We start from the raw sequence: 27,944 nt of genomic DNA, 5'->3' as shown, positions 1-27,944 counted from the left end.
CAGGACAGAGCGTGCACACATGCAGTTACATTAGAGATGCACAGAGTGGACAGCCCAATTTTATGTCTTTGACACACAAAGAGAGTCCCCTGGACTGCAAGGAGATCCAACCAGTCCATCCTGAAGGAAATCAGTCCTGAGTATTCACTGAAAGGACTGATGCTGAAACTGAAACTCCGGTAATTTGTGCACCTGATGCTAAGAGCTGACTCATTTGAAAAGACCCCGATGCTGGGAAAGATTGAGGGTGGGAGGAGAAGGAGATGACAGAGGATGAGGTGGTTGGATGGCATCACCGACATAATGGACATGAGTTTGAGTAAACTCCGGGAGTTGGTGAAGGACAGGGTGGCCTGGCGTGCTGCAGTCCATGAGGTCGCAGAGTCGGAGACGACTGAGCGACTGAACTGAACTGACACGTAAAAGTAATAGAGGCCTGTTTAAAATGAAAGAAAAAGTGTCTAGATGTGCTCCCCTTGGTCAAGTTTCATTGAGGCCAGGTTTTCTCCAGTTAACCAGATCTTGGCCTGGTGCGGACAGGGCTCAGTGAGTCGGGGCGGAGTCTGTGTGTGCAGACGGAGGAGAGACGGGTGTTTCCGCTCGCACACGTGAGGCGTGGAGGGGCTGGGGGCCCCCCTGGCCGCAGCCTGTGCCAGCCACCCCACCAGGGCCGGGCCGGGGGCGGGCCGGGGGCGGGGCGATAGTAAAGCTCCTCCCCCAAAGGGCGGGCGTTGCCGTGCGGCGGGCGGCCTCGCGGTGCCTAGGCTTGGGCGGCCGGCCTGGGTCGCTCAGTCGCGCGGAGCCCCGCCAGGGATCGCAGGCGGCGGCAGGATGAACAGCATCAAGAACGTGCCTGCGCGGGTGCTGAACCGCAGGCCTGGCCACAGCCTGGAGGCCGAGCGCGAGCAGTTCGACAAGACCCAGGCGAGCGGCGGGGCTGCGGGCGGGCGGGCTGGCGGACGGCGCCTTCTCCCCTTCCCCTCACACACGTCCCTGGAGCCCGGCCTGCGCCCGTCCCCTTGGCGCCCCAGGCCCCTCGCTCCCGGCCGCCTGGGTTCCCTTGGCTGCATCTCGGTCACGGCCACCCCTGCTCCCCGGCCTCCGCCGGCCCGGGCGCAGGTGAACCGGAAGCGCGCGCCGGCGCCCGGGCCGGAGGCGGCGCGGGGGGCTGGGGTGGCCGGGACTGAGATGCCGCCGGGGACTGAGATGCAACTGAGGGGCCCAGGTGGCCCGGGAACCGGCCAGGTGTTCAGGGACTGAGATGCGGTCGGGGGCCGAGATGGCCAGGGGACAGCGGTGTCCAGGGACCGAGAGGCGGCCGGGGACCTCGGGTGCCCAGGGACCGAGAGGTGGCTGGAGACCTCAGATGGCCAGGGCACCAAAGTGTCCAGGGACTGAGGCGGCCGGGGACCGAGGTGGTCGGGAGCCGAGGTGGTGGAAAGGGATCCAGCTGGAGGGGGCCGAGACGCCGCGGTGGGCCAGGTAGGTCAAGGTACGTTTCGGGCCCGGGTGCGTCCAGCCCGGGTTGGCCCGAGTGGACTTATCCACCCTGGCCGCGCAGCGCCGCCCCCTCCCGGGCTCCGGCCACCTTTTTCCACGCCTTAAAAGAATGCCCTCTCTTCGGAGAAGCAATGCATTTCCTTCAAGGAAACTCAGTGCTTCCTTTCCTCCTGAGTTGTTTTCCAGGGCCTCACAATATCTTATTATCTGCTGGGTGAAAAGTTTCACGTATGTAGCCAGACTTGTTTGCTCGAGCCATTGGCCCACATATAAACAGGTTCACACCCCCTTATTAAATGCCGGCGCCTGACAGAAACTTCCTAGGGTTCCCTTCCTGCACTTCCCACGCTCAGGCATCTCTTCCTCAGGGTGGCCTGTCCTGGGAAGGTTATTTTAAAAATGAAACAATGACAGGGGGTGTGTATTTGTCCGTGTGTTCCTGCTGAGACCACACTGATGAGGGCGTTGGTGTTTCTGGTTTTCTGTTCCTTTTTATTTTGCAAACACTGAGGTGGTGTTCTGCCTGGGTGGGGGTGAGAGGAGCTTACTTGTTTATTCGCTAAAGTAAGTCAACCAGGACTGACACAACAGAAAGCTTTTCTTTAGAAATCAGCGGTGGACTTGCCTGGCGGTCCAGTGGTTAAGACTGTGCCCCGCAGGCAGGGGGCAGGGGTTCCATCCCTGGTTGGAGGACTAAGATCCTCCAAGAGTAGGCCAGAAAAAGAAAGGAGCTAAAAGGACCGAACTGACCCCTGTCTGAAGCCAGGTGGTGACATTTGTGTCTGCCATTATTAGTAAGGTTCTCTCAGTCTCTCCCTATAGGAGCAACAACTTCTGAGGTGTCTTTCAGATCAAGTTAGTACATGCAGCCTACGACAACTTTCGCTTTGAAGTAAGAGGAAATGCAGAGGAAACAGCTAACCTTTGTGCTTGAGATTAACCAGGAAAATGATAATAAAACCTTGGCTCTAGGAAAGCCTAGTGCTGAACCAACCTAGCCACAAATTATTAATTTATCCTTGTGATCATCACCATCCAGCCCCTGGTATATTTTCAGCCCAGATAGTCCATCATAAAAACAAATGTGGCATTTAATTTAAAGTCATTAATGCATAATTAACTGTGCCAGGAACTTTCAGAAGGATGGGGAGAAAAATTTAATTGGCAGAGAGAATCTGGATGTTGTCAGATGTTATTCATTCTCTGATTTTTAGTTTCTTTCACGCTTTTGAGAAGGTATAGAGAGGCCGGATTGCTACATAGAGGAGATGAAATTAAAGGGCTGAGTTCATTGATCTTACTCTTAAATTGTGATAAATCAAGGGCAAGCTTCCCGAATGTCAAAGAGAATCCCTGATACAGCACCGTATATTTTGATGGTTGGTTTGGTAAACAAGAGGGTGTTTTGTTCTTGCTGCTTGGTTTTTTCTCAGAGGCCGAGAGGGTTACTTATCATGAATAATTCTTTCTAATAGGTGAATCTCATAGGCTTTACCCATTCCAGGGCTCTTTTTTTTTTTTTCTAGAAAGATGAAGTTCAGGTTCACTGTCTAGATTTGTCTTCAGAATGAGTTACTGAGAGATGCAGGAATAAGGTTTTGTGCACGGTTAATATTTAATTAGATCGCTCCCAGAAATATCTAGTGAGCTGCTAGCCAGGCCCCATTGGAGGAAAGGACACAGAGAGCCGAAGCTGCTGCTTACAGGTCTCCTTCTGAACAGAAAATAGTGCATCCAGCCCTCGGACACTCCTTGCCTTCAGAATGCACTGTCCGGGTCTCCTCGTTGACCACAGTACCCTGTAGAGCAGAGGGGCATTTTGGCTTCCTTAGAACACATGTCCCCACTGTCCTGCCAGCCTCGCTATTCCTCCTGGGCTTATGGGTCAAGAAGAGGAAAAATGTGACTGACCACACCCTGTTTTGCAAAAGGGTTTCTAACCCCGCCCAGGTCAGGAAAGTGGAGGGAGGGCAGTCCTGCATCCTTCACGTTGCGGGTACTCGTGGTTGTTATGTGATGTCAGTGTGTGAGTGCCTGTATATTAATCCCCAGGGCGCCGTGCAGAAAGCTGGTCTATTGTTCCCCAAGACTTTATGGTCCCTTTGGTGATAAAGCCCCTTTTTAAAATGGAAGTGACAAAACTGTATTGGCGTTTTGTTGTTGTAGTATTCTGAATGCAGAATACTGTGGAATACAGCATCCCCGTGTTCTGAACATGAAAATCACCTGTATTGTTTCAAAGGCGGTGCAATATCACCGAAAGTCAGTGCACCTGTGTCCCTGGGCAAGGTGCTTAACTCCTGTTTCCTGGTCTGTGAAAATAGAGATAATTCCATCTACTTCCTTGGGCTGTTTCAAGGTCTAGAAACGATGGGGTGGGCTAAAGAGGCCCCCTCCCCGCCCCACACCAAAGATGTCCATGTCCTAATTCCTGGAACCTGTGAATATCTTAGCAGTCCTGGGTAAGAAAATGCTAATCAGAGGACCTTAATAATAGGGGGCATGGCCTGGGTTAGCCAGGTGGTCCCAGTGTAATTACAGGACCTTTAAATGTGGAAGAGGTCACAGGGAGGTCAGGGTGATGTGTGGTGAGGGGGACGCCATGGGACATTGCTGGCTTTAAAGCTGAAGGAGTGTGAGTGTCCTCTAGAAGCTTAAAAAGGCCAAGAAATGGATTTTTTCACAGAACTTCTAGAAAGAAGCACAGCACTGCAAGCACCTTGATTTCAGCCCCTAAGATCTATTTTGGACTTCTAACCTCCAGAACTGTAAGATGATACGTTTGTGTTGTTTTAAACCGCTGAGCCCACTGTGGTCATTTGTTAACAGGAGTGACAGGCAGCGAACACCATCAGAACACAAAACATGTAGTATGGAGCTCTGAAAGTGGTCAGCGATAGCCTTCTTTCTCCCTGCCCCCACTTCCCCAGAAAGCTTACAATTTGAGAACTATTTCAGACCTTCCACTAGAGAGGAGACCCATCTTTGAGGCCTAGCATGGGTGACGGCTCAGCAGATGGGAGGCCTAGAAATGCTAAACCCCAGCTTGTTTTCTTCCTTGTCTATGAGCGCGTTGGCTATCTGGGCCTCTGTTTCCCGTGCAGGAAATGGAATTAGAGCCCAACAGCTTCTTTAAGGTCAGGACGAGAGAGGGGCCCCACTGCTCAGTGAGCCGCGCCGGGTGGGGAAGAAGAACATCACACCTGGGTGGGAGGGAGGGTCAGGAGTTCAGGGCTTCTGGCTTGTCCAATAGAGACAGAATAGCCACCTGTATCATTTTTAGATTACTTAGCCACCTAAAGACATAAACAGGTGAAATTCATTTTCATCGTATATTTTATTTAGCCCAGTGTATCCAAGCTATGGAGGTCAGCGGTAAAGAATCTGCCTGCAATGCAGGGGGCGAGGGATCGATCCCTGGGTCAGGAAGATCCCCTGGAGAAGGGAATGAGAGCCCACTCCAGAACTCATGCCTGGATAATCCCATGGACAGAGAAGAATGGCGGGCTGCAGTCCATGGGGGCCACAAAGAGTCAGACACGCCTGAGCACGCACATCCAAAATATAACGATCCCAACACGTAATCACTGTGGAAATTATGAATGGGGTATTTTACATTCTTTTCCTCCTACTGAGTCTTCAGACTCGTTTTGTGTTTGATTCAGCACATCTCAATTTGGGCTCACATTTCGGGCACTCAGTAACGTGGCCGGCAGCTGCTGGATTGGTTGACCAGGTGTTAGAATCATCTGGGGGCGTTTTCACACTTGTCAGTGTCTAAATCCTGGTGATTGGGAGTGATTTGACTTGGATTGGAGTCCTAGGCACATGGTCTATTAAAGTTCCCTAGCCAGGAATTCTGTAGAACCTCAGTATCAAAGGCAAGCCCCAGCACACGGACAGGTGTTTGGGCACTTCACTTGAGTTTCTGGCTTGAAGGCCGTTCCCACATTGGCAGTAGTCTTTTGGACTTCCGATTTCCTCTGTCCTGACTTGCCGACCCTTGACTGTCATCACCCATCTCTGCTGGGCAGGCAGACTTACACACTCTCCCTTTTAAAAAACACTTTATAGTTGATTTACAATGTCTAATTTCTGTTGTACAGCCAAGTGACTCAGTTATACATATATATATAGTCTTTTCACATTCTTCTCCACTGTGGTTTATCACGGGTATATAGTTCCCTATGCTATAGGGTAGGACCTTGTTGCTCATCCATCCTGTGTGTACTAGTTTGCATCTGCTAACCCCAATCTCCGAGTCCTTCCCTCCCCTGGCCACCCACCCCCTTGGCAATCACAAATCTGTTCTCTACGTTGTAAGTCTGTCTTTGGTGTGTCGCTGAGTTCACTTAGGCCATATTTAGATTCCACGTATAAGTGACATCATAGGGCCTTACTCTTTCTGACTCATCTCGCTTAGTGTGATCATTTCTGGGTCCATCCGTGTTGCTGCGAATGGTGTGATGCGTTCTTTCAGTGGCTGTGTTACATCCCATTGTGTATAGGTACCGCATCTTTATCCGTCCACCCATTGATGGATAGGTGTTTCCATGCCTGGGCTGTTGTAAGTAATTATACATGCTCCCCTTCTGTCTTTGGTATTCCTTATAGATACTGTGGTATTACAACACTGTACGTCACCAACCACTTTCTGGGCCTCATTTAAATGTTTATTTAGAAAAAGTTCCCCCACCTCCGAGTCTGGGAGGAAACCTCAACCATATGGTGGAAGTCAGAAAGCCCCCAGTTCCACCCACATCTGTCGGCTCCTGGAAGGCTGGGACAAGGAAGGGGGCCTGGCACCCAGTGGCAGGCTGGTTGAAAGGCTAACGAGAGGTGAGCCCAAGGTTTTCTGAAAAGGAAGGGAGAACCAACCCGGCTCATAACCCCCACGGGATGCTGCCCACAAAGCCACACCTGAACTGCCCTAGCAGCAGTGGCCTTCCTCCCCGGCCCCCAGGGGTGGGCCAGCTGGGGTGGGTAGGGGGTGGCGAGCCGTGCCCTTCCTTCCAATGATGCTGCTGTTTCACGCCCCTGAGACACCCTTCACCTGGTCCTGCCCCATCAGCCTGCTTGGTGATGCTCAGGACAGCTGCTGACTTCCGGGTTCCTGTGGTTTCCCCCCAGAATCCCCCTGGGCTGCCCACGTGTCTAGTGACCTCTTGGTCCAGGCTGGGGTGAGGCTGCGGCTGCTCATCCTTCCCCTCCCTCTTCCCACCTTTGCTGTGCGTTTGTCCCGTGACACGTTCACGAGGGACCACTGACTGTCTGTTGGCTTGGTTCCGGTGCCCTGAGATGTGTCTCCTCCGAGGGTGTTCACTTTGGTGAAGGAGGTGGGAGATGGACAGGGGGGCTGTGGCAGAGCTATCTGAGAGTTGGGCTCTGTGCCTCAGTTATCCCATCTGCAAAATGGAGCTAATCCTAGCGCCCGAGTCATGGTGTAGGTATGAGGATTTGCGGGATGCCCCAGCGCCTCGTGCAGAGCCGGTGCTGGACCAAGCAGCTGTTGGCCGTTAGGCTGTGCATTGGAACGCAGGCTGGACCAAAGAAATAGAAGTAGCGCCCTCCTGGCTTCTGTCCCTGTGTCCCCAGGTGAGCCTCTGTAAGTGGGGAGCTGGGGCGGTCTGTGAGGGCTGCCACGGGAAGGTAGGGAGCCACCTGCTCCTGGCAGGGCGATCCTGCAGTGCCACCTTCTCAGGTATGGAAGGCCCTGTTCCTGGGTGACGCTGTCCCCTGGAAGATGCCCCGGGGGACGCTCCAGAGAGGTCGGGGGAGGCCAGCTGGGACTTCTTGGCAGAAAGGCCTGCCCTCCTGACCTTGCCCCCAGGTCAGCGTCCCATTTGTGAATGAAACCCGCCTGGGCACTGAGTCCCGCTGCGCAAGGTGGAAACTTTGGAATCGAGTCTAGGCCTGCTTGGCTGGGTGGAGGGGGGCAGGGAAACCCAGCCAGCTAACCTGAGCCGGGTCCCAGAGAGTGTTTGCCAGGAGCGCCTCTGCCAGCCAGGCTGACAGCAATACCCTTCCCCCGCTCCACCTGGCTCCAGGGTGGACTCAAATATCACCTTGCTTGCAAAGCCTTCCTGTGCTGCCCTAGTTCTCGCGATGCTATCCCCACTTGCTTCCCCGTCTCCCGAAACCCTGCAGCCAAACCAGCAGGACTGGGCGGACCTGAGGCTGGGTGTATGTTTGGATCCAGAGTCACTCGAAGAGGAGAGATCACATTGCCTCCCCCCAGGGCCCTCAGGCAGGACACCCTTGACTCCTAATGTGTCCTGGCACCCAGGAGTGCCCAGCACGGGACCCGCTCGGCGAGTATGCGCCGAATGAATGGGTGCCCTGGGGACCTGTGGGTCTCCCTTCTTTGATGCTGCTGCTCGGTGAAGCCTAAAAGGCCCTGGCACCCACTGCGGGGAAAGACTGAGCCCTTGGAGCAAAGTTTAGTAGAGGCGGGGTTGTTTTTCCTCCTGCTGAAACAAACACAATCTCAAATTGCAATAGGTTCTCCCGCCAGAGAGTGACTCAGCCCCCTAGCTTGTGGGCCAGACAGGTCTGGGGAGTGATGTCAGCAGGGCCCAGGAAGGAACCTGCCCCGGGGCTGGCTCCCTGTCCATCCTGGAGGTGGGACTCGGGCCACATCCTCCTGTACCACTTCCTCCTCATGTGTCACCTGCAGAGCCCAGGGGTGGTGGGGGGGAGGTGGCAGTGCCCACCCCCGCTGAGCCCCTTCCTGGGGTATGGGAGGAGCCCGCCTGGGGCTCAGGCCCTCCCCTCCCCCATCCAGTTTCATAAGGTCAAATGATTAAGGGGCCCAGACCAATCCAACCGCCTCTCCGGCTACAGAAATCCTGTTTGCTTTCATCAATGGCCATTGAGGTGGCAAAAGCATTTGAATGCGGTCTCTCTTTGCTCTTTGGAAACACTGAAGCAGGATAACCCACCTCTGCCAGCCCCCGTGCCCTGGCTCTTTGAAGGATGTTTGGTCCCTGCCAAGTGCCACCATGAAGCGTCAAGATAACAGGACAAGGAAGATTAAGTCTGATTCATTTCAGGGTTGGTTTTAAAAATAGAAATGGTTTTATAGTTGCCTTTGGTATTTAGTGGTTAAATCATTAGCTGGGGAAAGAGACATACACACTACCTTGAATTTAACCAGCACTTACTTTTGAAAGAGCTTTTGTTCATTCAAGTTTACACTCTTTCACTCATCCAATAAAGATTTATTGACCTCAAGTTTGAGGACTAGAGATACAGCAGGGAGCAAGACCAACCAGGTTCCTCATGCCAAGTTCAAGTTCAGGGGTGGGAGGTAGAATAAATGGTAAACATATGGTTTCAGAGAATAAATATCCTGGGTGAAAGTAACCGAGAGAGTGCTATCTGTGCGGAGGAGGGGGCTGCTCTAGAGAGGGGGGTTGGAGGAAAATTCCTAGGAGGAGCGTCTTAGATCAGAGCAGGGTGACCCCAGAAGCACCGCTGGGCCGGGGGTGGGACCAGACTTGCCCTGTTTGAGGACCAGAAGGAAGGCAGTGTGGCTGGAACAGAGCAAGATGTCCCACCCCTCCCATGAAGATGTCCTGCATCTTCAAATGTGTTTGTGTCCTCGAAGACCCAAGGGTTTTTTATTCTTCTCAGATGGGAAAGGGGAGGTTTCTAAAGTGGAGGTTCCCCAGTGAGTCGGTGTGCATGGGCCTGGGGTCTCCGGGCCAGGGTGCTGCGGGTGGCCGTGGTGGAGCCGGGCGAGCTGACCTGTATTTGTCCCCATTCACGTGGGCTCCTGGGGAAGGGGTCTCCCTGAGTCTGTATTCCTCTGCTGTGCAGAGCCCCCCACAGCCTGGCTGGGAGGTCAGACCTCACAGAGAACAGTCAGGGCTGCAGCCTCTGCGGTCACTGGGCTCTGACCCCTCGCTGGGGTTTCCAGAACGGTGGCTCTGTGAGCTGTTGCATGCTCCCTCTGCCTGGTGTGCAGTCCCATGGCGCCGGGGCGGGTGGGGGGGCTTGACTTCTGTCTCGAGTCCATAGCAGGTGCCCACGTGGCAAGCCTCTGGGGAATATCACCTGTGGGGTCTACTCCCCAACCCCCGCCCCGCCTCACCGGGTGCCCTCTCCTGACCACACAGAGATGCTCCCTCAGTGTTCCTTGGGGTCACCCGTCCAGGGCCAAGTGTGCCCAGAGGCTCTGTCCACCCTGGTCCTGGGGTTGTCGCCCTGGGCTTGACTCCCAGGCCTCTGCTGGCACCAGACAGGGTTTTATTTGATAAACAAGAACAAGACTGTTCCTGGAAGCAGGGCGGGTGTTTCCTGGGGTCCCACAGACCCAACGGAGCCCATATAAGAGGCCTTCCTAGAGGTCCCCAGCCCCACAGTCAGGAGCCGGCCCAGGAGGAGCCGGAGGGAGCCAAAATGAAGGCCTTGGTCAGGCAGCCTTCCTTGCCTGCAGGAATGGGGAGCCTTGGGGGACCCCCCCCACCCCGAGCTCCTTGCCACCACCCAGTTGCTGTTATTCCCTGTGGTTTACACAAATCCCGGATCCAGAATCCGCATCATAACTTGGGGTCAGGCCAGGTCCTCCCTGGGCGACAGCAGGTCCTGGGGAGCTGGGTCCCCGCATTGGGACAGAGGGGCCAGAAGGACGTGCGGGCCCCCAGCCCCCCAGCCCCTCCTGCTGTGAGACCCAGGACCAGTGGTGTCTAAGGGGACCATCTGCAGAGCCAGCAGCCTGGGTCCCAGAGCTGCCTGGCCACCCTGGGGACTGCTCGCCCTGGGTTAGCAGGGAGAGGCACAGGAGGCTTGTCTGGGGGGATGGTGCCTGGAGTGGTGCCCAGTGGGGCGTGGGTGCTGGGGCTGCGTTTCCTCATTATGACCTTGAGCAAGTGACTTAAACTTCTCGAGCTCTGATTTCTTCATCCACCTGCTTCCAGGGTTACTCAGGAGACTAAATGAGATAATGCTGGTGAGCACTCTGCACGGGGCCTGGCACATGGCTGAACTTGATAAAAGTAATTTTATTAGTCATTTATTGAGGCCATCTCGCTGGCCCTTCGGCATGAAGTATGCCTCCTGCAAGCTTCCCCGGGGCCAGCGATTCCAAGTGCGTCTCCAGAGCCTGCTGGAGGCCTCCCAGCCCTCAGCCTGGTCCCCGCTGTCCAGAGGGGCCGACCCCTTGATGCGAGGTGGTCCCTGGGCCTAGGCTTGGAGTTCTCCAGCAGAGAAGGAGCAGCCATGGTATGAATGCTTGGGACGTGGTGTAATCACCCAGCCTCAGGGTCCAAGAAGCGTACCTCTGCCTGCCCTCCCCTGTCTCTGCAGACCCCCCTCAGCTCCTTCCCCCAGAGTCCCCCTACCACCCCCCGGCATATCTGGGGGTCTCACAGACCCACCATTCCTGCTCTTGTCCTGCTCTCCCACCCTGGTTCAGAAGTGGGCACAGCTGCTCCCTGCCCCACCCCATCCCCAGCCACTCAAAGGCTGAGTGGGAAGTAAGATAAACAGACCCCCAGGACGGTCGCCACCCACCCCTTGCCACTCCCCCCGCCTCCCTGGACCCTCTCTCCAGTTTGGGCTCTTCTATCTCCATACCCAGTGAAAAAGTGAAAGTGTTAGTCACTCAGTCATGGCCAACTCTTTGCGACCCCATGGACTGTATGTAGCCCACCGGGCTCCTCTGTCCATGGGATTCTCCAGGATACTGGAGTGGGTTGCTTTTCTCCTCCTCCAGGGGATCTTCCTGACTTAGGGATTGAACGCATGTCTCCTGTACTGGCAGGTGGGTTCTTTATCACTTGTGCCACCTGGGAAGCTGGTCTCCACACCCAGGCTCCTAATCAACCCATTCTGCTTGAGGTTCCTCCTGTCTCCCTGATGGAAAGGCTCTCTCCATGGCAGTTGATCTGCCCGTCCCAAGAGATTATACTCTGTTGGCAGAACTGCCCTGCTTGATGGACCAGGGCGGAAGGCAGCCTCTTTCAGTCCCCGGTGCCCCTCTGACTGCCCCCCACCCCTCGGTCTCCCCGCAGGCACCGGGGGCCTGGTGGAGGACGCCGTGCTGTGTGGGCAGGACCAGGGGTCGTAGTCAGAGCCACCCTGGACTGGAAGCCCGGGAGCGGAGCCATGGCGGGATCGGCCGGCGCAGATTCCTGGGCTGAGGAGAGGAACCCTGGTGTTCCCCACCCCCCGATTCTGCGGCACATGCAGGACAGTCCAGGGAGGCGACGGGCACCCCAGGGCCTGCTGTCCTGTCCTGAGACGGGGCTTGACTGCCGCCCCTGGCAGGAACAGCAGGCCTGTGAGCATCCACAGACCCCCTCTGTGTGAGCGCTGTGCCTCCTTGGGAGGCTTCCCGGCCCACACATCTGCCGCCTGCACACAACGGGGCCTGTTCCCGCCGGAGGGACCCTGTTCCCTCAGCCGGTGGCGCGGGGAGCGGACGGCACCAGGAGGCGGGCTTGCGGGAGGGGGGGTGGACGGGAGGGGCCTGAGTCACCCACGTCTTGCTGGGTCCCCAGAGCCTCCCTCGCTGCCTCTGGAAACCTTCCATGTGCACCCCATGGCACTGACATGGACTCGGGGGAAGGGAGGTGGGGGGTGAGTAAGGACACTGTCAGGGGTGCTGAGCGCGTGGAGAAGCGTAAATCAGGGGAGACTGAAGCAGGGCAGTGGGAGGAAGGGGACCCGCGAGCTGACTCCCCAGAGGGAAGGCCAGGCACGCTTCCTGGGGGTCCAGGCCCAGCCACGAGAGGGCGCTTACATCTGGACTGACGCTGCGGGAGGGCAGGGAGGTGAGCCCTGCTCCCGGCTCCCCTGCTGGGCCCCAGCCCGCCCACTTGGGCAGGGTGGGTCTCTGCTGCAGGCCAGGGGAAGAGGGACGGGGGGCTGGCCTCCAGGAGGGAGGGGTGTCCGCACGCCCCCTTCCTGGGGTCTGGGGTCAGGCCCCAGGACAGCGGGAGGGCAGAGTGCCTGCTGAGCCTGACTGCAGGTGACGTTTTGGCATCTCCCGGCCTTCGGGGCAGCCTGCTTTGCACCTGTGGCCCTCCTCTGTGCTGGCCCATGGTCTTGCGGGCCAGGTGGCAGTCGTCAGAGCCAGCTCAAGTGTCAGGGCAGTTGGGGGATGGGGTTATACACCCCAGAGACGGGCCCACTCCCATCTCATGGGCTGATGTGCCCACCCCTGCCAGCTCTCTACCTGTGCTGGAAGGAGAGGCCTGGGAGCTGGACTGCAGGATCGTTAGGACACAGCCAGACCTGCCTGTGCCCTTATTAGCTGTACAGATACCCAAGCTCCCGGAGCCTCAGTTTCCTCATCAGGAAAGTGGGCTCACGCCCGCTGGGAGCGTGTTGCCTGGACCTGGTGCAGGGGAGTGCCCAGGCGTTTCTGGTTGTTGATCTCTGTCCTCAGCCTCTGGGGCAAGTTCTCTGCCCGGTGGGGCATGAGGTTGGCAGGCCAGCAGCAGTACACCCAGGCCGGCTCCTCTCACAGTTGATGCCTGTGGATCGTGGGCAGGCGCCGGGGCCTCAGGGAGGTGGAGCTGGCAGAGGGCCAGCAAACATGGAACAGATGGCCAGGGAGCCTTCCGTGTCTGGCTCGCCGAGGCTTCTCACGTAAGGGGAGCCAGAACCGGCCTGTGTCCTCTCAGGACCCTGGTCCACAGAGAGGCCAGAGCTGCGCCCCCAGCCTGGCCCTTGATGCTGGGGGAGCCGCCCCCCCAGGACCCAGAGTGCTGTGTACCACTGCCCAGCTCTCCCCAAGCCCCCAGGAATGGCCACAATGGGTGCTGTGTGTGAAAGGAGGTCAGGCGGCCTGGCTGGGGTGGGCATGAGGGGCCCGGCCAGCCCAGCCCCAGCCGCTCCCAGGTCCGGGAGCCGGAGCAGAAAGCACGGCCATGGCTCTTGGGGTTGCTCTCCTCGCAGAGCAGGCCTCCAGTCAGTCACAGCAGGACCACAGATGAGTGAGATCACCTCGCGCCTAGCAGCACCAGGTCCTGTTGTCCCCGCTCCAGAGGTGGAGAGCAGAGTGGCCTCCGGGTTAGAAAGAAAGGAAGCACCCGCTGCCCCTCAGGGCTCTGTCTCCATCCTGTCTTGCTCCCACCACAGCTGGGCCCGCTCCAGACAAGTCGGGGCAGGACCGGGCTGCAGGGAGAGCAGGGACCCCCTTGCCCAGCCTCGAGAGCTCCCTGGACAGCCTGGGGCTGCACTTGTGGGGGACTTGGGAGAATTGCTGAGCTGGAGAGGTGTCTGCACTGGGCAGGGACCCCGTCCCGACCCTCCTGCCAACCAGCAGCTCTTCTCACTCGATCCACAAGCTCAGGGCTAGGTGGGTGGACAGAGGCTTACAAGACTTGCCACCAGGTGGAGAATTAAAACATATGAATGAGCAAGCCCAGGGCCAGTGGTGGTTCCTGGGTGAGTGGAGTCGGGGTGACAGTGCCCCAAGCGTTTGGTGAGGGAGCAGTCATATCCAGGAAGCCTTCTTGGAAGAGGAGGCATTGAGCTCAGGGGGACAAGACTCCAGCAGGTGGAGGTGGGAGGGGCCCGAGACTGCCACCTTGCTCGGAGCCTGAGTCGGGGCAGCACGTGTGCTAGGTGGGTCCCCCTTCCTGCCACCCCTGCTGGGTTGCAGTCACTGGGTCAGTGGGGCTGGGAGCTGAGTCAGGACTTGCCCACCCAGCATGCGCGCAGACAGGCCATGGGACCTGGTGTCTCCTGGTTTTCCACGTAGTGGCTGTGGGGGCCTCGTCGCTCTAGGCCAGGCCCCGGGGTAAAGTGGGGGTGACATGCATCTCCTGGTGGAGTCCTGGAAGGCTCAGCAGTCTCTCCGAGAAGCGGGACCCATGGAAGCTGTCAGGAGGGGACTGGCCTTGTCCCCAGGGCCCCAGGGGGCCACACCTTCTGGGGAGAAGGAACCACCTGCAGTTTCCAGATCAGAGCTGCTCTCCTGCAGCACAAGCTGGCCCTTGGCCTTATTTCCCAGACTCCAGATGCTCTCAGTGGCGGCGGCATCGAGCGTTAGTTGTAGTTTGAGCTGCACGTATCAAGTGAAAGAAAAGTCCCGAGTGGTCTGGTTTGCTTAGGTTAGAGAATTTCTTTTTAAAAAATATTTATTTAATTTTTGGCTGCGTCAGGTCTTAGTTGTGGCGGGCAGGATCTCGCCTTGTGGCTCACAGGCTCAGTAGTTGCGGTGGGCAGGCTTAGTTGCCCCGTGGCATGGGGAATCTTAGTTTCCAGCCAGGGATCGAATCCACGTCCCTGGCATTTGAAGGTGGATTCTTCACCACTGGACCGCGAGGGAAGTCCCTCAGAATTTCTGTTCTCCCCTCATCTCTACCCTCGCCTTTAACCAGCGGGAAGGATCCATCCTGTGTGTCGCCCCCTTCCCCCGTTGGCTGCTGTCTCCCGGGAAGGCTGCCAGGTGGGTCTCTGACCTCCGTCTCCTCTGTCCCCTCCCAGGCCATCAGCATCAGCAAAGCCATCAACACCCAGGAGGCCCCCGTGAAAGAGAAGCACGCCCGGCGTATCCTTTCTGCGGCCATTCCTCTGGGCCCCTGGAGGAGGCGAGGAGTGTGAGGCGCACATGGGGGAGATGGATTTGGGGAGCAGTGGGCATTGCGGATGGCCCGATGAGGCGTGGCCCCCACTGCCTGGTGCGAGCCTCGCTCGGCCCCTTCCAGACTCTGAGTCCCGCCTGGGGAAGGCCACCTATTGTCTTGGGCCATTGGGCCCAGCATGGGATGTGGGGCACGACCATGCCCTTGCTTGGCTGAGAACCACAGTGCTCAGTAGGGGGGTGGGGAGGGGGCAGGTGGCCCGCCACCCCCATCTCTGCAGTCAGTCGCCTGCTCGGCTGCACCCACTGAGCCCTCACCCATGCTGCGGGCCCTGCCGCGTGCACTTGACCTTGACCTGAAAGGCATCATCCTGGGCACTCACCATGAGAAGGGGGCCTTCACCTTCTGGTCCTACGCCATTGGGCTGCCACTGCCCAGCAGTGCCATCCTCAGCTGGAAATTCTGCCATGTGCTCCACAAGGTCCTCCGGGACGGGCACCCCAATGTGAGTAGCTGCTGCCTGCTGGTCCAGGGGCCCTGGCCCTCCGTCTGCTGCCCCCCTACCCCTGCGAGCACCCCTGAGCTGCGTCCTTTGAAATGAGTGAGGGACTGTCCCCGAGTTTGGGTCCCTCAGCTCTGGGCTGGTTGCCCGTCCTGCCTGCTGCCCTCTCCCTCCGCCCCGCCTCGAGGGAGCAAGTGTCACCCCCTGCCCCCAGCCCCATCGCCCGGAAGGCACCAGCTCCTTCATCCTTCCCCCTTTGTCCCCACCTCGGGGCAGGTGCTACACGACTGCCAGCGGTACCGGAGCAACATTCGGGAGATTGGAGACCTGTGGGTAGGTGCGGGGAGTGGACGCGGGGGCCTGGGGGCACATGGGGCCCGGGGAACAGAGCCCCGGTGGTGGTGTCCTCCTCCCAGCAGAGTCAGAGCCGTGTTCTCAGGGGCCACGGTGGGGGAGGAGAGAGTCAGTGCCTGAGCCTGAGCCTTGCTCTTAAGACCTGGCACAGGAAGCCCCAAACGCACCGCTGATGGGCCCTCCAGCTCCAGAATTCAGCCCTTCAGTCCCTGGAGGTAGAGTACCCCTTGCTGAGTCCAGGTGAGGAGTGCAGACTCTGGGCCCCGCAGGACCATCGGCAACTGTTGAATCTTGGGAATCTGCATTTTCAGCAGGCTCCCCAAAGATTCTCATCCACAGTTAGGTCTCAGAGCCCCCAGGAGCGTGTGTTCTATCTAGGTCTGCTCCACAATCAGGAATCAGGCGTGTCCCCCAGGCAGAGAGAGGGCCCCTGGCCTTATTTGTCCTCCAGGAGCATGGCTGGGGCTGCATCAGCCATGCGGGGGGCCAGGCAGGCCTCTGGAACTGACCAACCTGCAGTGGGGAGGCCCCTAGAAGGAAAACAGCGTCCCTGGTGCCATCTGCAGACGTGGGCCCAGCTGCTGTGGCCGCGGGGGACGTGGTGCTGGGAGGCGGCGGCGGGGAGGGTGTGTGTACACACCCATCGGAATGTAGCTCCCTGGCTGCCACCAGCATTTTAATAAAGTGTCCCGGCTCAGAACTGGCCTCTTGCCTGGACAAAGAGCTCTTTTGTCACAAGAGTCTCTCTGGCAAGACCGATAAGGAGAGAGCAATAGGCAGGGAGGGAGCTGGCAGAGAAACTCCTTGGGGAAAGAAGGTCGGCCACCTCTGGTGGGCTGAGCGGTGTTTGTTGAATGAATAAGTGACCGGGTGGGTGCGCGCAGGACCGACACTCCACTTGTGGCATTGCATCTTGCAGCCTCGGCTTCCTTGCTGGGCCCGCGGGGTTCCCGGGCACATCCTCACCCGGGGCTTTCTCCACAGGGCCACTTGCACGACCGATACGGGCAGCTGGTGAATATTTACACCAAACTCTTGCTGACCAAGATCTCCTTTCACCTCAAGGTAGCTTCCTCAGGAGAGTCTGGGGCTTTTCCCCCTGCTCCACCACCACGACATTGAGGGGGATGGGGTCTGTCCTGTCCCCGCCTGTTCCTGGGGGACACTCCGTACAGACGGCAGGGAAGTCAGAAGGCCCAGGGGCGGTTCCCAATGTGGGGCTCCGGCTGGACCTCCCATCCTCTCCGCCTGTGTCCGCAAGCAGTGCCCAGGGCAGGTGGTGGCTCCACAGGCTGGGGTCGGGGGGCTGCTTCTCCGGCCCCTTCCCTCCCTCAAAGACTGGAAGCTGCATTGGGCCAGAGCCGAAGGGGGCTGAGGTTGCGTGGGGGTGTCCTCTCCACAGCACCCGCAGTTCCCTGCAGGCCTGGAGGTGACAGACGAGGTGCTGGAGAAGGCGGCTGGGACCGACATCAACAACATGTGAGTCCCCTGGCTCCCTGGGGTGGGGGTCGTGCCCTGTCCCGGGGCCGAAGGTCATGTGTGCCCAGGAGATGAGGCTGAAGCTAAAGGGATGGGCTCACGTGGAACTGGGTGTTTCGGCTGAAGGACCGCCACCTGGGTATCCATGCGAGGGTGTGGCCACAAGCATCCCTCCCGCCTGGGAGGCTGGGGGCGCGCCCCGCATCCCTCCCACCCAGCTCTTCCTCCTTCCCCTGTAGCTTCCAGCTCACCGTGGAGATGTTCGATTACATGGACTGCGAGCTGAAGCTCTCTGAATCAGGTGAGCCGCCGGGGGGACCTCAGGCGTGTAGTCCTTGGTCATGGGGCCTCCAGGTGCCCCCAAAGCGCAGGGAGGAGAGGCCATTTCACCCCTGCAGGATGCCAGGCCCCCGGTGGGCATGTCCAGGGCATGGTCTGGCAGAAGGAGCCCCACTCTGTTGGCCCCAAGGTAGGAGAGGGGAGGGAAGGGTGGGGGGACCCCAGGAGCCATGTCTTCAGGTTTCCGACCACCTCCTACCCAGGGCAGTTGGTTTGGGACAGTCCCACCTGTTCTCTGCTGTGAAAGGCCTCTGAATCACTTCAGATCTCCCTGCCCAGGAACCCAGCAGCCGTAGGACAGGAAATCTCAGCACCGCCGCCCCCTTCCCCCGCCACCAGGGCTGCAGAGGTGATGGTTTTGAGTGGCGGCTTAGAGACAACTTGTGAGTGATTTGGTGCGCTCCATAGGAGAGTGAGAGGCCAGATGCCTTTTTAAGGGGAAGCCAGGAGTTAGAAAGAGTGGGTCCAGGCAGCCTCCTGGCACCGGTGTCTGGACCCTGCAGCCAGGTGGTCTGGGGTTGGGGGCAGCTGTCTGGAGGTGTGCCTCTCCCCGAGGGCACCCCCACCCCACGTGCCAGCATCTCCTGGAGAAACAGCATGAGGGGGAATGGGCATTCCCCACCCTGAGCTTTCTAACAGCCCCAAATGGAAACGTCCTGAACGCCCCCCAGATGAGAAGTGACTGCATTGTGTTTTAAAACCCCAAATTGTATTTTACGTGTACTTAGATTTTTTTTTACAAGGAAAACATACTTGGCGTGACATGTAACTAAGAATTAAGGTTTAAGTGGGTGTTGTGCCTTCCTCCTCGGCCCTTCCGTCCCGGGCGTCCTCGTATCACGCTGGAGGTTTGCAGGTTGGCCCCACCCCAGGCAAGGCGAGAGCAGGCCTGAGTTAGAGGCCACCCGTCTGGAACAGTGTCCCCCATGGGCGGCCCCAGGTGTCACCTACTCACGTCTCTCCCTGTCCCAGAGAGGGCCCCGGCCTGGGGCAGTAGTACGTCTGTCTCTTTCCCTCCTACTTGGTCCATTGGATGAAAGGAGGATTCTCAGGGGCAGGGAAGATTGACTCCGGGTGCAAGTGAGGTTTTGGGGTCCCTTGGGGTTTGCAGGACCACATCCTGAATCTCCTGCTATGAGATTAGCCAAGCACAGGCTGTTCCACATCTGCGCAACCTTAGGTGTCTCAGATTCAGAGTGAGGGGGGAGCCTGTGGGTACAGGACTGTCGAAGTCTCCCGGATCCTCGGGCCTGCTGCCTGGAGGCTCTCGGGAGACGAGAGTTGCTGGCCGAGCTGAGCTGGGATTCGTGTGCCCCTGCCTTGCTGCCACCCTCATTAGTGGGAGGCTGGGCCTCAGTCTGCAGCAGCTTCAGCACCTGGGGTCCATCCTCGCCTCGAGGAGCGCACCAGTTCCCGAGAGCCTGGGGTCGAGTCCCGCTGCCCAGCAGGACTGATGAGGCCAGGAACCCAGGCCATTGCCCTGTCTTCGGGTGACGGCCAGCTGTCCTCACCGTGGTCGTCCCTACTCCTGTGACCGGAGTAGGCTCCACACTGGTGTCTCCTGGTCCCCCATTCAGGCTCCTCCCGCCCCTCTTTTCTGCAGTTTTCCGGCAGCTCAACACGGCCATCGCCGTGTCCCAGATGTCCTCAGGCCAGTGCCGCCTGGCCCCCCTCATTCAGGTCATCCAGGACTGCAGCCACCTCTACCACTACACGGTCAAGCTCATGTTCAAGCTGCACTCCTGTGAGTCCCCGTGCCCTCAACCCTGCTGCCTCGGCCCTGAGGGTCAGCGGAAGCCCCAGAGGGCTGTGCGGACAGCCTGTGTTAGGGATGGGAATTGAGCAATCTTTAAGATGTTCATTTATTATTTATAAATATTTATTATTATTTATATAATGAGTAATAAGCCCATTACCCATTAATAGAAATAACATTTGTTATAGAAAAAAAAATCACTATTTTCCAAAACAAAGATTTAGAAGGGAAAGCTGCAGAGATTTACATGTTTGCAGTTCTCTTGACCGCCTGGCCTCAGAGGCCGCAGTGGAGCTTCTCCTGTGCTGCTGGGGAGGACCAGGGGGGTCCTGTGGTGGTGCTTTAGTGTTCAGAAGGGTCTGTGCGCTGTTCCACCGTCAGCCGTGGGCAGGCTCCAGTCCTGACGCACCGGCAGAGCCTGGCGGGCAGTGGGCTGTGGTTGTGGTTCCGCCCATCCTTCGCTCACTCAGTTGAAAGCCTGACCCCCTCACAAGGGTCCCTGGGGCCTCCTGATGGTGGGTGGGAGCCAACCAGGTGGCAGGAGGTCTTGTCTCTAGTCTCCCATGGTTTCTAGAAGGGGGAGGAGCAAGGATGGGGCCGGAAGGGAACCCTTTGAAGTCTCAGAACGGTGAGCAGAGACGAAGCCCCCTTCAACCTTGCTGCCCCCAGGTCTCCCAGCGGACACCCTGCAAGGTCACAGGGACCGGTTCCACGAGCAGTTTCACAGGTACCGGCCCGGGCGGGGTTGAGGATGGCAAGAACGGGACTCCTCGGCTCTGGCCGCGGCGCGCCGGGGCTGCGGGCCAGGTCCTGGCTCCTGACCTCCCGCCTCCCTCCCTCCCGCAGCCTCAGGAACTTCTTCCGCAGAGCCTCGGACATGCTCTACTTCAAGCGGCTGATCCAGATCCCCCGGCTGCCCGAGGTACCTGCGCCCTCCAGTGGCCGCCGCCGGGGCTGCAGCCCTCCCTGTCCCTGCGCTGGGGTTGGCGGGCGTGGGGGTGGGGGGACGTGTGGCTGGGGGGTCGGCAGAGGGAGGGGCTTCCTGGTTGTTGGGGCGGGGAGCGCCCCGCAGCTTTAACCCACTGCCTCTGCAGGGACCCCCCAACTTCCTGCGGGCCTCGGCGCTGGCCGAGCACATCAAGCCGGTAGTAGTGATCCCCGAGGAGGCCCCCGAGGACGAAGAACCTGAGAACCTCATTGAGATCAGCACGGGGCCCCCCGCGGGGGAGCCAGCGGTGAGCAGCGCCCCCTCCCTTCCTCCTCCCTCGGTCTCCTGGGGGAGCCGGGCGGAACTCACCGAGCAAGCATTGTTGCCCGTGGCAGGTGGTGGCGGACCTCTTCGAGCAGACCTTTGGACCCCCCAATGGCTCCGTGAAGGATGACAGGTGAGGGCCTGGGGAGCCCAATGCAGTGCGGGACGGTGGGGATGGGGACCAGCAGCCTTCAGGGAGCTGTGATCCTGAAAGACCACGGGTGGGGGACACAAGAAGGAGATGCCCAAATCCACTGAAGATAAGACCGGTGGCTGTGCCTCAGTCCCCCGAGGGCCCTGGGTGACTGAGCTTGAGCGTCAGGGCCCGCTGACCTCTGTCCCCAGGGACCTCCAGATCGAGGCCTTGAAGCGAGAGGTGGAGATGCTCCGCAGCGAGCTGGACAAGATCAAGCTAGAGGTGAGGGGCGCGGGCAGTGGGGCTGGGCCCAGGGCTGGCCAGCCTGCGGGCCCCACACCCACACCCGCGCCGCTCCTGCCTCCCAGGCCCAGCGGTTCATCGCGCAGCTGAAAGGCCAGGTGAACGCGCTGGAGGCCGAGCTGGAGGAGCAGCGGAAGCAGAAGCAGAAGGCCCTGGTGGACAACGAGCAGCTCCGCCATGAACTGGCCCAGTTGCGCGCCGCCCAAGTGGAGGGCGAGCGGAACCAGGGGCTGCGCGAGGAGGCCGAGAGTATGTGGGCAGGGCCAGGCGTAGGGCAGATGGGGGGAGCTGTTCCCGAGTTGGGGCGGTCATGGCCACGGCCTCTTCCGTCCCCACAGAGAAGGCCAGCGCTACCGAGGCCCGCTACAACAAGCTGAAGGAAAAGCACAGCGAGCTCATCAACACACACGCGGAGCTGCTCAGGAAGGTAGGCCCCTACACGGAGGGGCGGGAGGGGAGCCCCGAGCAAGGTGGAGCCCGAACCAAACCCCTCCGGTCTGTCTGTGCAGAACGCGGACACAGCCAAGCAGCTGACCGTGACGCAGCAGAGCCAGGAGGAGGTGGCGCGGGTGAAGGAGCAGCTGGCCTTCCAGGTGGAGCAGGTGAAGCGGGAGTCAGAGATGAAGGTACGTTTTGGAGCCCCCACCCCCACCATGCCCAGAGCACCCCCCACCATGCCCAGAGCACGCCCCATCTCTACTGCCCCCTGTAACATCCTGTCCCACCGCGTCCAGCTGGAAGAGCAGAGTGACCAGCTGGAGAAGATCAAGAGGGAGCTGGAGGCCAAGGCGGGAGAGCTGGTGCGCGTGCAGGAGGCGCTGAGCCGCACGGAGCAGGTGTGGGGCCTCCCCGGCTGGGGGCACAGGGTTGGTTCAGAGGGGCCCTTGGTTTGGGGTGCAGCTGGGACCAGCACCAGGGGACACTCGGGAAGCGGGATCTGGTCCTCGCTTGGCTCTCAGTCCCTCCTCCCCAGTCTCGTGGGCCCCTAGCAACTGTCTGTGAATTCAGGTGGGGATAGGGCAGGCAGGCATCTGGAAGCCCACTCACACGCCGGGTGTTCACAGAGCGGGTCGGAGCTGAGCTCCAGGCTGGACGCACTGAGTGCGGACAGGGACGAGCTGAGCAGGGTCGTGCGGCAGCGCGAGGCCGACCTGCTGGCGGCCCAGAGTCTGGCTCGGGAGAAGGAGGAGGCGCTGAGCCAGGAACAGCAGCGCAGCTCCCGGGAGAGGGACGAGCTGCAGGGGCGACTGGCAGACAAGGTAGGAGAAGGTAGCGGGGCTCGCCCTCCCCGTGTGATGGCTGCGTGGGGACAGGAGCCCTTCTTAGCACTGAGCTGGCTGCCCTGCTCTGGCAGGAGCCACCCAGGCACTGAGGGGTGGAGCAGGGCCTGTCTCCAGAGCCCCCTCCCCAGCGAGGGTCTTAGGGGGCACCTGGCTAGCTGACCTGGTGGGGGTCTCAGCCACCCCTCTGTTTCCCCCGCCCTCCAGGAGTCTCAGGAGCAGGGGCTTCAGCAGAGGCTGCTGGACGAGCAGTTCGCCATGCTCCGGGCTACTGCCGTGGAGGCCAGACGCATCCTGCAGGACGCGGTGGGCAAGCTGGACGACCCCCTGCACCTGCGCTGCACCAGCTCCCCAGGTAGGGCCGCCCGCCTGCCCACTGTCCCCGCCCCCCACACCCTGAGAGAGGTGGGCTGGGTGCTGGGGCCTCTGACCCGGCCTCCTTGTCTGGCAGACTACCTAGTGAGCAGGGCCCAGGCCGCCCTGGACGCGGTGAGCGCCCTGGAGAAGGGCCATGCCCAGTACCTGACCTCCAGGGCAGGTGAGTGCCACGGGCATGAGCCCAGGACAGGGCGGGGCAGGGGGCAGAGGCCACAGGCTGTGGTGCCCACCGGCCATTGCTGCCTGCGGGCCACCTCTTCAGGGAGCCACACCCTGGAGCCAACCCACCCTCTGGGCCTGGGGTCCCACAGACCCTGGTTTGGTTCCTGCTCTGCTGCTTTGTAGCTGCGTGACCTGGGCCTGCCCCGCTCCCCACCGCACTCTGGGAGCTGGGCTGCTGGGGCCCTTGGGGCTCTTGGGCAGGGGAGGCAGCACCAGGCCTGGCTCTGAGGCAGCAGCGTTAGGGTGTGTCGTCCTCCCCAAGCAGACGCCTCTGGCCTCGTGGCGGCCCTGACCCGGTTCTCGCACCTGACTGCGGATACCATCGTCCACGGCAGCGCCACCTCCCACCTGGCCCCCACCGACCCTGCTGACCGTAAGTGGGCCCGGCGCGCGTTACACGTGGTCCTTGTGGACCTGGGAAGGGGGTGGCTGCAGAGAGGTCCTGGCGTCAGGCCAGGCCAGGCTCGTCCAGGGCTCCCCCCTTACAGCCCTCTCCCCCGCCCCAGGCCTGATTGACACCTGCAGGGAGTGTGGGGCCCGGGCGCTGGAGCTCGTGGGGCAGCTGCAGGAACAACAGGCCCTGCTGCAGGCCCGGCCTGGCCTGGTGCGGACCCCCCTGCAGGGCATCCTCCAGCTGGGCCAGGTGAGGCGGGCAGCGGAGCGTGGGCCAGGGTCAGAGGAGGATGGTGGAACTGGCTCCCCAGTTTCTCCACATCTCCTTCCAGCTTGGGCTGAGCCAAGGGCTTAAGTGCAGGGCCTGCCGCTGCGGGGCACAGGTTGGGGAAAGAGCACTGCCCCAGGCTGGCCCCCAGGCTCTGTAGGGCAGCCGGGGCAGAATCCATCCACTCTGCCTGACTCCCGGATGCCTCGTCCCCCAGGAGCTGAAGCCCAAGAGCCTGGACGTGCGTCAGGAGGAGCTCGGGGCTATGGTGGACAAGGAGATGGCGGCCACATCCGCGGCCATTGAGGATGCGGTGCGGAGGATCGAGGTGAGGACCAGGGGCGGGGGCAGGGGCAGGAGCCCCGGGTGCGCCTCCCTCTGCGGGAGGGCCCGCCAGCCTCTGCAGGTCAGAGGTGAGGGGCGGCTGGGGCCTGGCTCTCCCGCCGAGGCTCTGTGGCTGGTGGGGTGGTAGGGGCTGGCCAGCGCCGGTGTCCCCCTTCGTCGCATGCTGCCCTCCTCCCAGCCCACTCAAAGATCTTATTGTTGGGTGTAGGACATGATGAACCAGGCCCGCCATGCCAGCTCTGGGGTGAAGCTGGAGGTGAATGAGAGGTGAGCCCCACTTGTGCCTCCCAGTCTCCCCGGGACGGGTTCCTCAGTTTTCCCGGATCTGGGGAGGTGGGTTATGCCCCTCTGACTGCACACCCTGCCCTGTGGCCCCACCTGCTGTGTGCCCACAAGGCCAGGCCGAGCTCCCTGGCTCCCCGTGGCTTCCAGGGCCATAGTGCAGACCCTTTTCCCTCGTTCCCCGTCCCTCCTGCTCCTCCCAGGATCCTCAACTCCTGCACGGATTTGATGAAGGTGAGTGGCTGGCTGAGACCCAGGCTGGGCGGGCTCTGTACCTGGCAGGGCCGCCCAAGGGTGACTTGTGTCTTGATCTTGGCAGGCCATCCGGCTCCTGGTGACAACATCCACCAGCCTGCAGAAGGAGATCGTGGAGAGTGGCAGGGTGAGCTGGGCTGCTGGTGGGATGGGGCATCCCTGGCTGAGCCAGGTGGGGCCCCTTCCTTAGTGGGCAGGCTGCACAGCTCAGCCATCGAGGACAGATTCCTGCAAGGGGCCTGACTCCAGAGCCCTCTTTGTCCCAAATCACCCCGTGGTTTAAGATTCCCCCCAGGGCTCCTTTTGGGCGTGAGACCCCTGCAGTGTGCAGAGTGGCGGCAGCTGGTCCTCCCCCAGGGCCTGCAGCGTGCCTAGGAACCACAGCCCAGGGGTGCGCCCCTGTGGCTGGGTGACGGGAGAAGGGCTCACCCCTGGGGATCTGGTGTCCCCCTGGTGACATCCTTGACTGGTCCGCCCTGTCCTCCTGTCACCACTAGGGGGCAGCCACGCAGCAGGAATTTTATGCCAAGAATTCAAGGTGGACGGAAGGCCTGATCTCTGCCTCCAAGGCTGTGGGCTGGGGAGCCACCCAATTGGTGTATGTTGCCCCAGGTCTGGGGGTGGGGTGGAGGGGGCAAGGTGGGGGTGCTCAGGGTTTGGGGAGGGGGCGTGGGGGTGCCTGGCTGTCCAGGGGGTCGGAGACCCAGGCCATATCCCTCCCCCCGGCCTCTGCCCCCAGGGAGTCGGCGGACAAAGTGGTGCTGCACACGGGCAAGTACGAGGAGCTCATCGTCTGCTCTCACGAGATCGCAGCCAGCACAGCCCAGCTGGTGGCGGCCTCCAAGGTGAGGCTCCCCTGGAGACTGACCGCGGGGTGGTGGTGCACACGGTGGGCCCATCCCTGAGCCATCCCTGAGCCCCCCACGCCCCCCAGGTGAAGGCCGACAAGCACAGCCCCCACCTGAGTCGCCTGCAGGAGTGCTCGCGCCGCGTCAATGAGATGGCCGCCAACGTGGTGGCCTCCACCAAGTCGGGCCAGGAGCAGGTCGAGGACAGAGGTGGGCGCTGGGGTCCTCGTGGGGTGGGGTGGGGGTGGGGAAGGCACGCAGATGCTGACCCACCCCGCTCTGCCCTCAGACACCATGGACTTCTCCGGCCTCTCCCTCATCAAGCTGAAGAAGCAAGAGATGGAGACCCAGGTAGCTGCCCTCCCGCCTCTGCCCCCGCCCCGTCCCCTCTCCCTGGGGCAGGGCCCAGCCTGCTGAGCTGCTGTGCGGGGCTGCAGGTGCGGGCCCTGGAGCTGGAGAAGACACTGGAGGTGGAGCGTGTGCGGCTCGGGGAGCTGCGGAGGCAGCACTACCTGCTGGCTGGGGCCACAGGGGCACCGGGCGAGGAGGAGCCCAGCCAGCCCAGCGCCGCCCCCCGCAGCGGGACCAAGAAGCCGCCCTTGGCCCAGAAGCCCAGCGTGGCGCCAAGGCAGGACCACCAGGTGCCCGGCCGGTGGGGGGTGATGGGAGGGGCCCTGGGGTGCTGTCCTGGCATCTGCTCCCGGGTCCGTGGGGCACTGGCCCTTGGGGTCAGTCAGACACCACTGGGTGGGAGCAGACACGCTGCCCGGCACTCCGGGGAGCAAGGCAGGGGCCCAGGGCTCTTCCCGCGGGAGGTGCAGGGGGGCCCTGACCCAGGGTGTGTCCTGCACTCCTGGCGGTGGCCATTGAGCCCCCTCACCTTTGACTCTTGCAGCTCGACAAGAAGGATGCCAGCTACACAGCTCAAGTCGTGAACTAAGCCCCCTCCAAGGGGTCTGGCGGGGAGGCTGACGGGAGACCTGGGCCTCATGGCTGAGGTGCCTCTGAGAGGCCCGGCTGCCCCCCAGGTGCCCAAGCCCTTGGCCCCCAGCCCTCGCTGAGGGCTGACCACGTGCCCAGGACTGACCGAGGCTGTCCTCCTGGATGAGAGCCTGTTTATCTGCAACAGGGACTGCTGAGAGAAGCCAGGCCCCAGCAGCCTGAGCCACAGCTCCTCGGGAAATACACAGAGCGTTTCGAATATTCTGAGCTAGACCTTTTGTTGAGTTTGTGTTCAGCACGCTGGAAGGCAGGGCGGCTCCCTGCCCTCTGGACCTGCGGTCTGAGGTTAGAGATGAATGGCACACAGTCCGTGCTGGCTGCTGGGGATGGGTGAGAGGTCACTTGTTTGTAGCCCTCTTGGGGTGTGGGCTCCCGGGAGACAGGACTAGTATGGCCCCAGGCAAAGCAGGATTGGGTATCACCCCTTTCTCCCTGGGCCTCGCCCTAGGGCGTCAGTGATGGGGCGTGCCCAGCACAGGGAGGTGACCTTTACCTGGGAGAGGCGGGCCCCGCACCCACTGGCCACAGGTGCTGCCATCCTCCCGGACTGTGCAGTGACCCTCCTCCTTCCTGTTGTTCACTCCCCCGATCTGCCGGCCCTGCCCGGGAGCCTTCTCCCCTTGCCCACCGCCTTCCTCCCTTTGGCGCGCCCACCCCTGGGAGGCTTCCAGCCTTCCTGGAGGCCTCCCCAGCTCAGCCACACAAGGCCCAGAAGCCAGGAGCCACCTGCCCACTCTGGATCAAAAGTACCTCCTGCTCCCCAGGAAGGGGAGCGTTTGGATGAGTGTGCTCCCCTGCCACCCCCCTCCTCCTGGGAAAGGGGGAGACCCCAGGTCTGAGAGGAGCACCAGGAGCAGCTCGGTTTGCTCTGCGTGTAGTTATTTCCTTGTGTTGAAGGGTCCTACTGGCAATAAAACGCACTGACTGTTGTCACCCTTGGCCCCCGTGAGGGGCCGCGTCTGGTGCTTCATCTCTCTGTGGCCAGGACACTCGGGAGGGAAGGGGCCCACTGAGTCTGTGCAGTGGAGCACTCGGGGCTACAGAAAGCCTTGCTGGTGCTTTTTCTGCCAAGAGGTGTCCAACTCGTTTCCCAAGGGGAGGGCTGTGACTCTGGGGCACCTGTTTGCTGAGTCTTAGGGCTTTTCCCTAAGAGGCCTCTGTTCCCAGCCAGAGGCCCCCACCCAGCCCTGTGGGAAGCTGTACCCCTTTCAGAAAGGGAGGGGTGAGGCCGATTCCTGGCAGTTGAGACTTTCACCTGAATGCTGCACGTCTGAGCATGGTGGTGAGCCTGACTCCTGGCTGCAGCTGACTGTAGTGGCGACATGGAGTCTTTAAACTGGGGAACTCACTGGGTGTCGAGGTTCCGCAGAGTGCAGTGGGCTGCACCCACCTTCCCCAGCAGCACCTTGGGCACAGCCTTGGCCAGCTGTCTCAGAAACCATGGCCTCCCCACTGGCCGCCAGCACTTGGGGAACCCAAGGACGATGCAGGTCGGGGGAGAAGCAGGTC

At 60.5% G+C, this 27,944-nt stretch overlaps 1 protein-coding gene across 3 annotated transcripts; it reads left to right on the top strand.

Annotated features, from left to right (window-relative positions):
- The first annotated feature begins 790 nt into the window (after positions 1–790).
- On the top strand, positions 791–27,368 carry HIP1R (huntingtin interacting protein 1 related). Of its 3 annotated transcripts, none has more exons than XM_027956451.2 (32): positions 791–924; positions 14,944–15,007; positions 15,404–15,546; positions 15,820–15,876; positions 16,882–16,962; positions 17,300–17,376; positions 17,616–17,677; positions 19,319–19,459; positions 20,141–20,198; positions 20,318–20,393; positions 20,566–20,706; positions 20,795–20,856; positions 21,069–21,141; positions 21,228–21,411; positions 21,501–21,589; positions 21,672–21,788; positions 21,897–21,998; positions 22,227–22,421; positions 22,650–22,797; positions 22,894–22,980; positions 23,308–23,415; positions 23,549–23,685; positions 23,921–24,031; positions 24,257–24,315; positions 24,534–24,564; positions 24,650–24,712; positions 25,083–25,183; positions 25,325–25,430; positions 25,520–25,643; positions 25,723–25,784; positions 25,871–26,074; positions 26,329–27,368. In XM_027956451.2, the coding sequence occupies exons 1-32, from the start codon at positions 832–834 to the stop codon at positions 26,371–26,373; spliced, it is 3,201 nt and encodes a 1,066-aa protein (XP_027812252.1). In that variant the 5' UTR covers positions 791–831; the 3' UTR covers positions 26,374–27,368. The 3 variants fall into 3 exon arrangements, 2 of the variants coding, with proteins under 2 accessions (XP_027812252.1, XP_027812251.1); XM_027956450.2 differs by having other exon boundaries at positions 23,305–23,415; XR_006056668.2 differs by lacking the exons at positions 25,325–25,430; positions 25,520–25,643; positions 25,723–25,784; positions 25,871–26,074; positions 26,329–27,368 and having other exon boundaries at positions 23,305–23,415; positions 24,445–24,564; positions 25,083–25,133.
- Positions 27,369–27,944: the final 576 nt, after the last annotated feature.

This window comes from Ovis aries, chromosome 17 (assembly GCF_016772045.2).
Source record: "Ovis aries strain OAR_USU_Benz2616 breed Rambouillet chromosome 17, ARS-UI_Ramb_v3.0, whole genome shotgun sequence".
Classification (NCBI taxonomy): Eukaryota; Metazoa; Chordata; class Mammalia; order Artiodactyla; family Bovidae; genus Ovis; species Ovis aries.
This window is presented reverse-complemented; position numbering and strand designations above follow the sequence as displayed.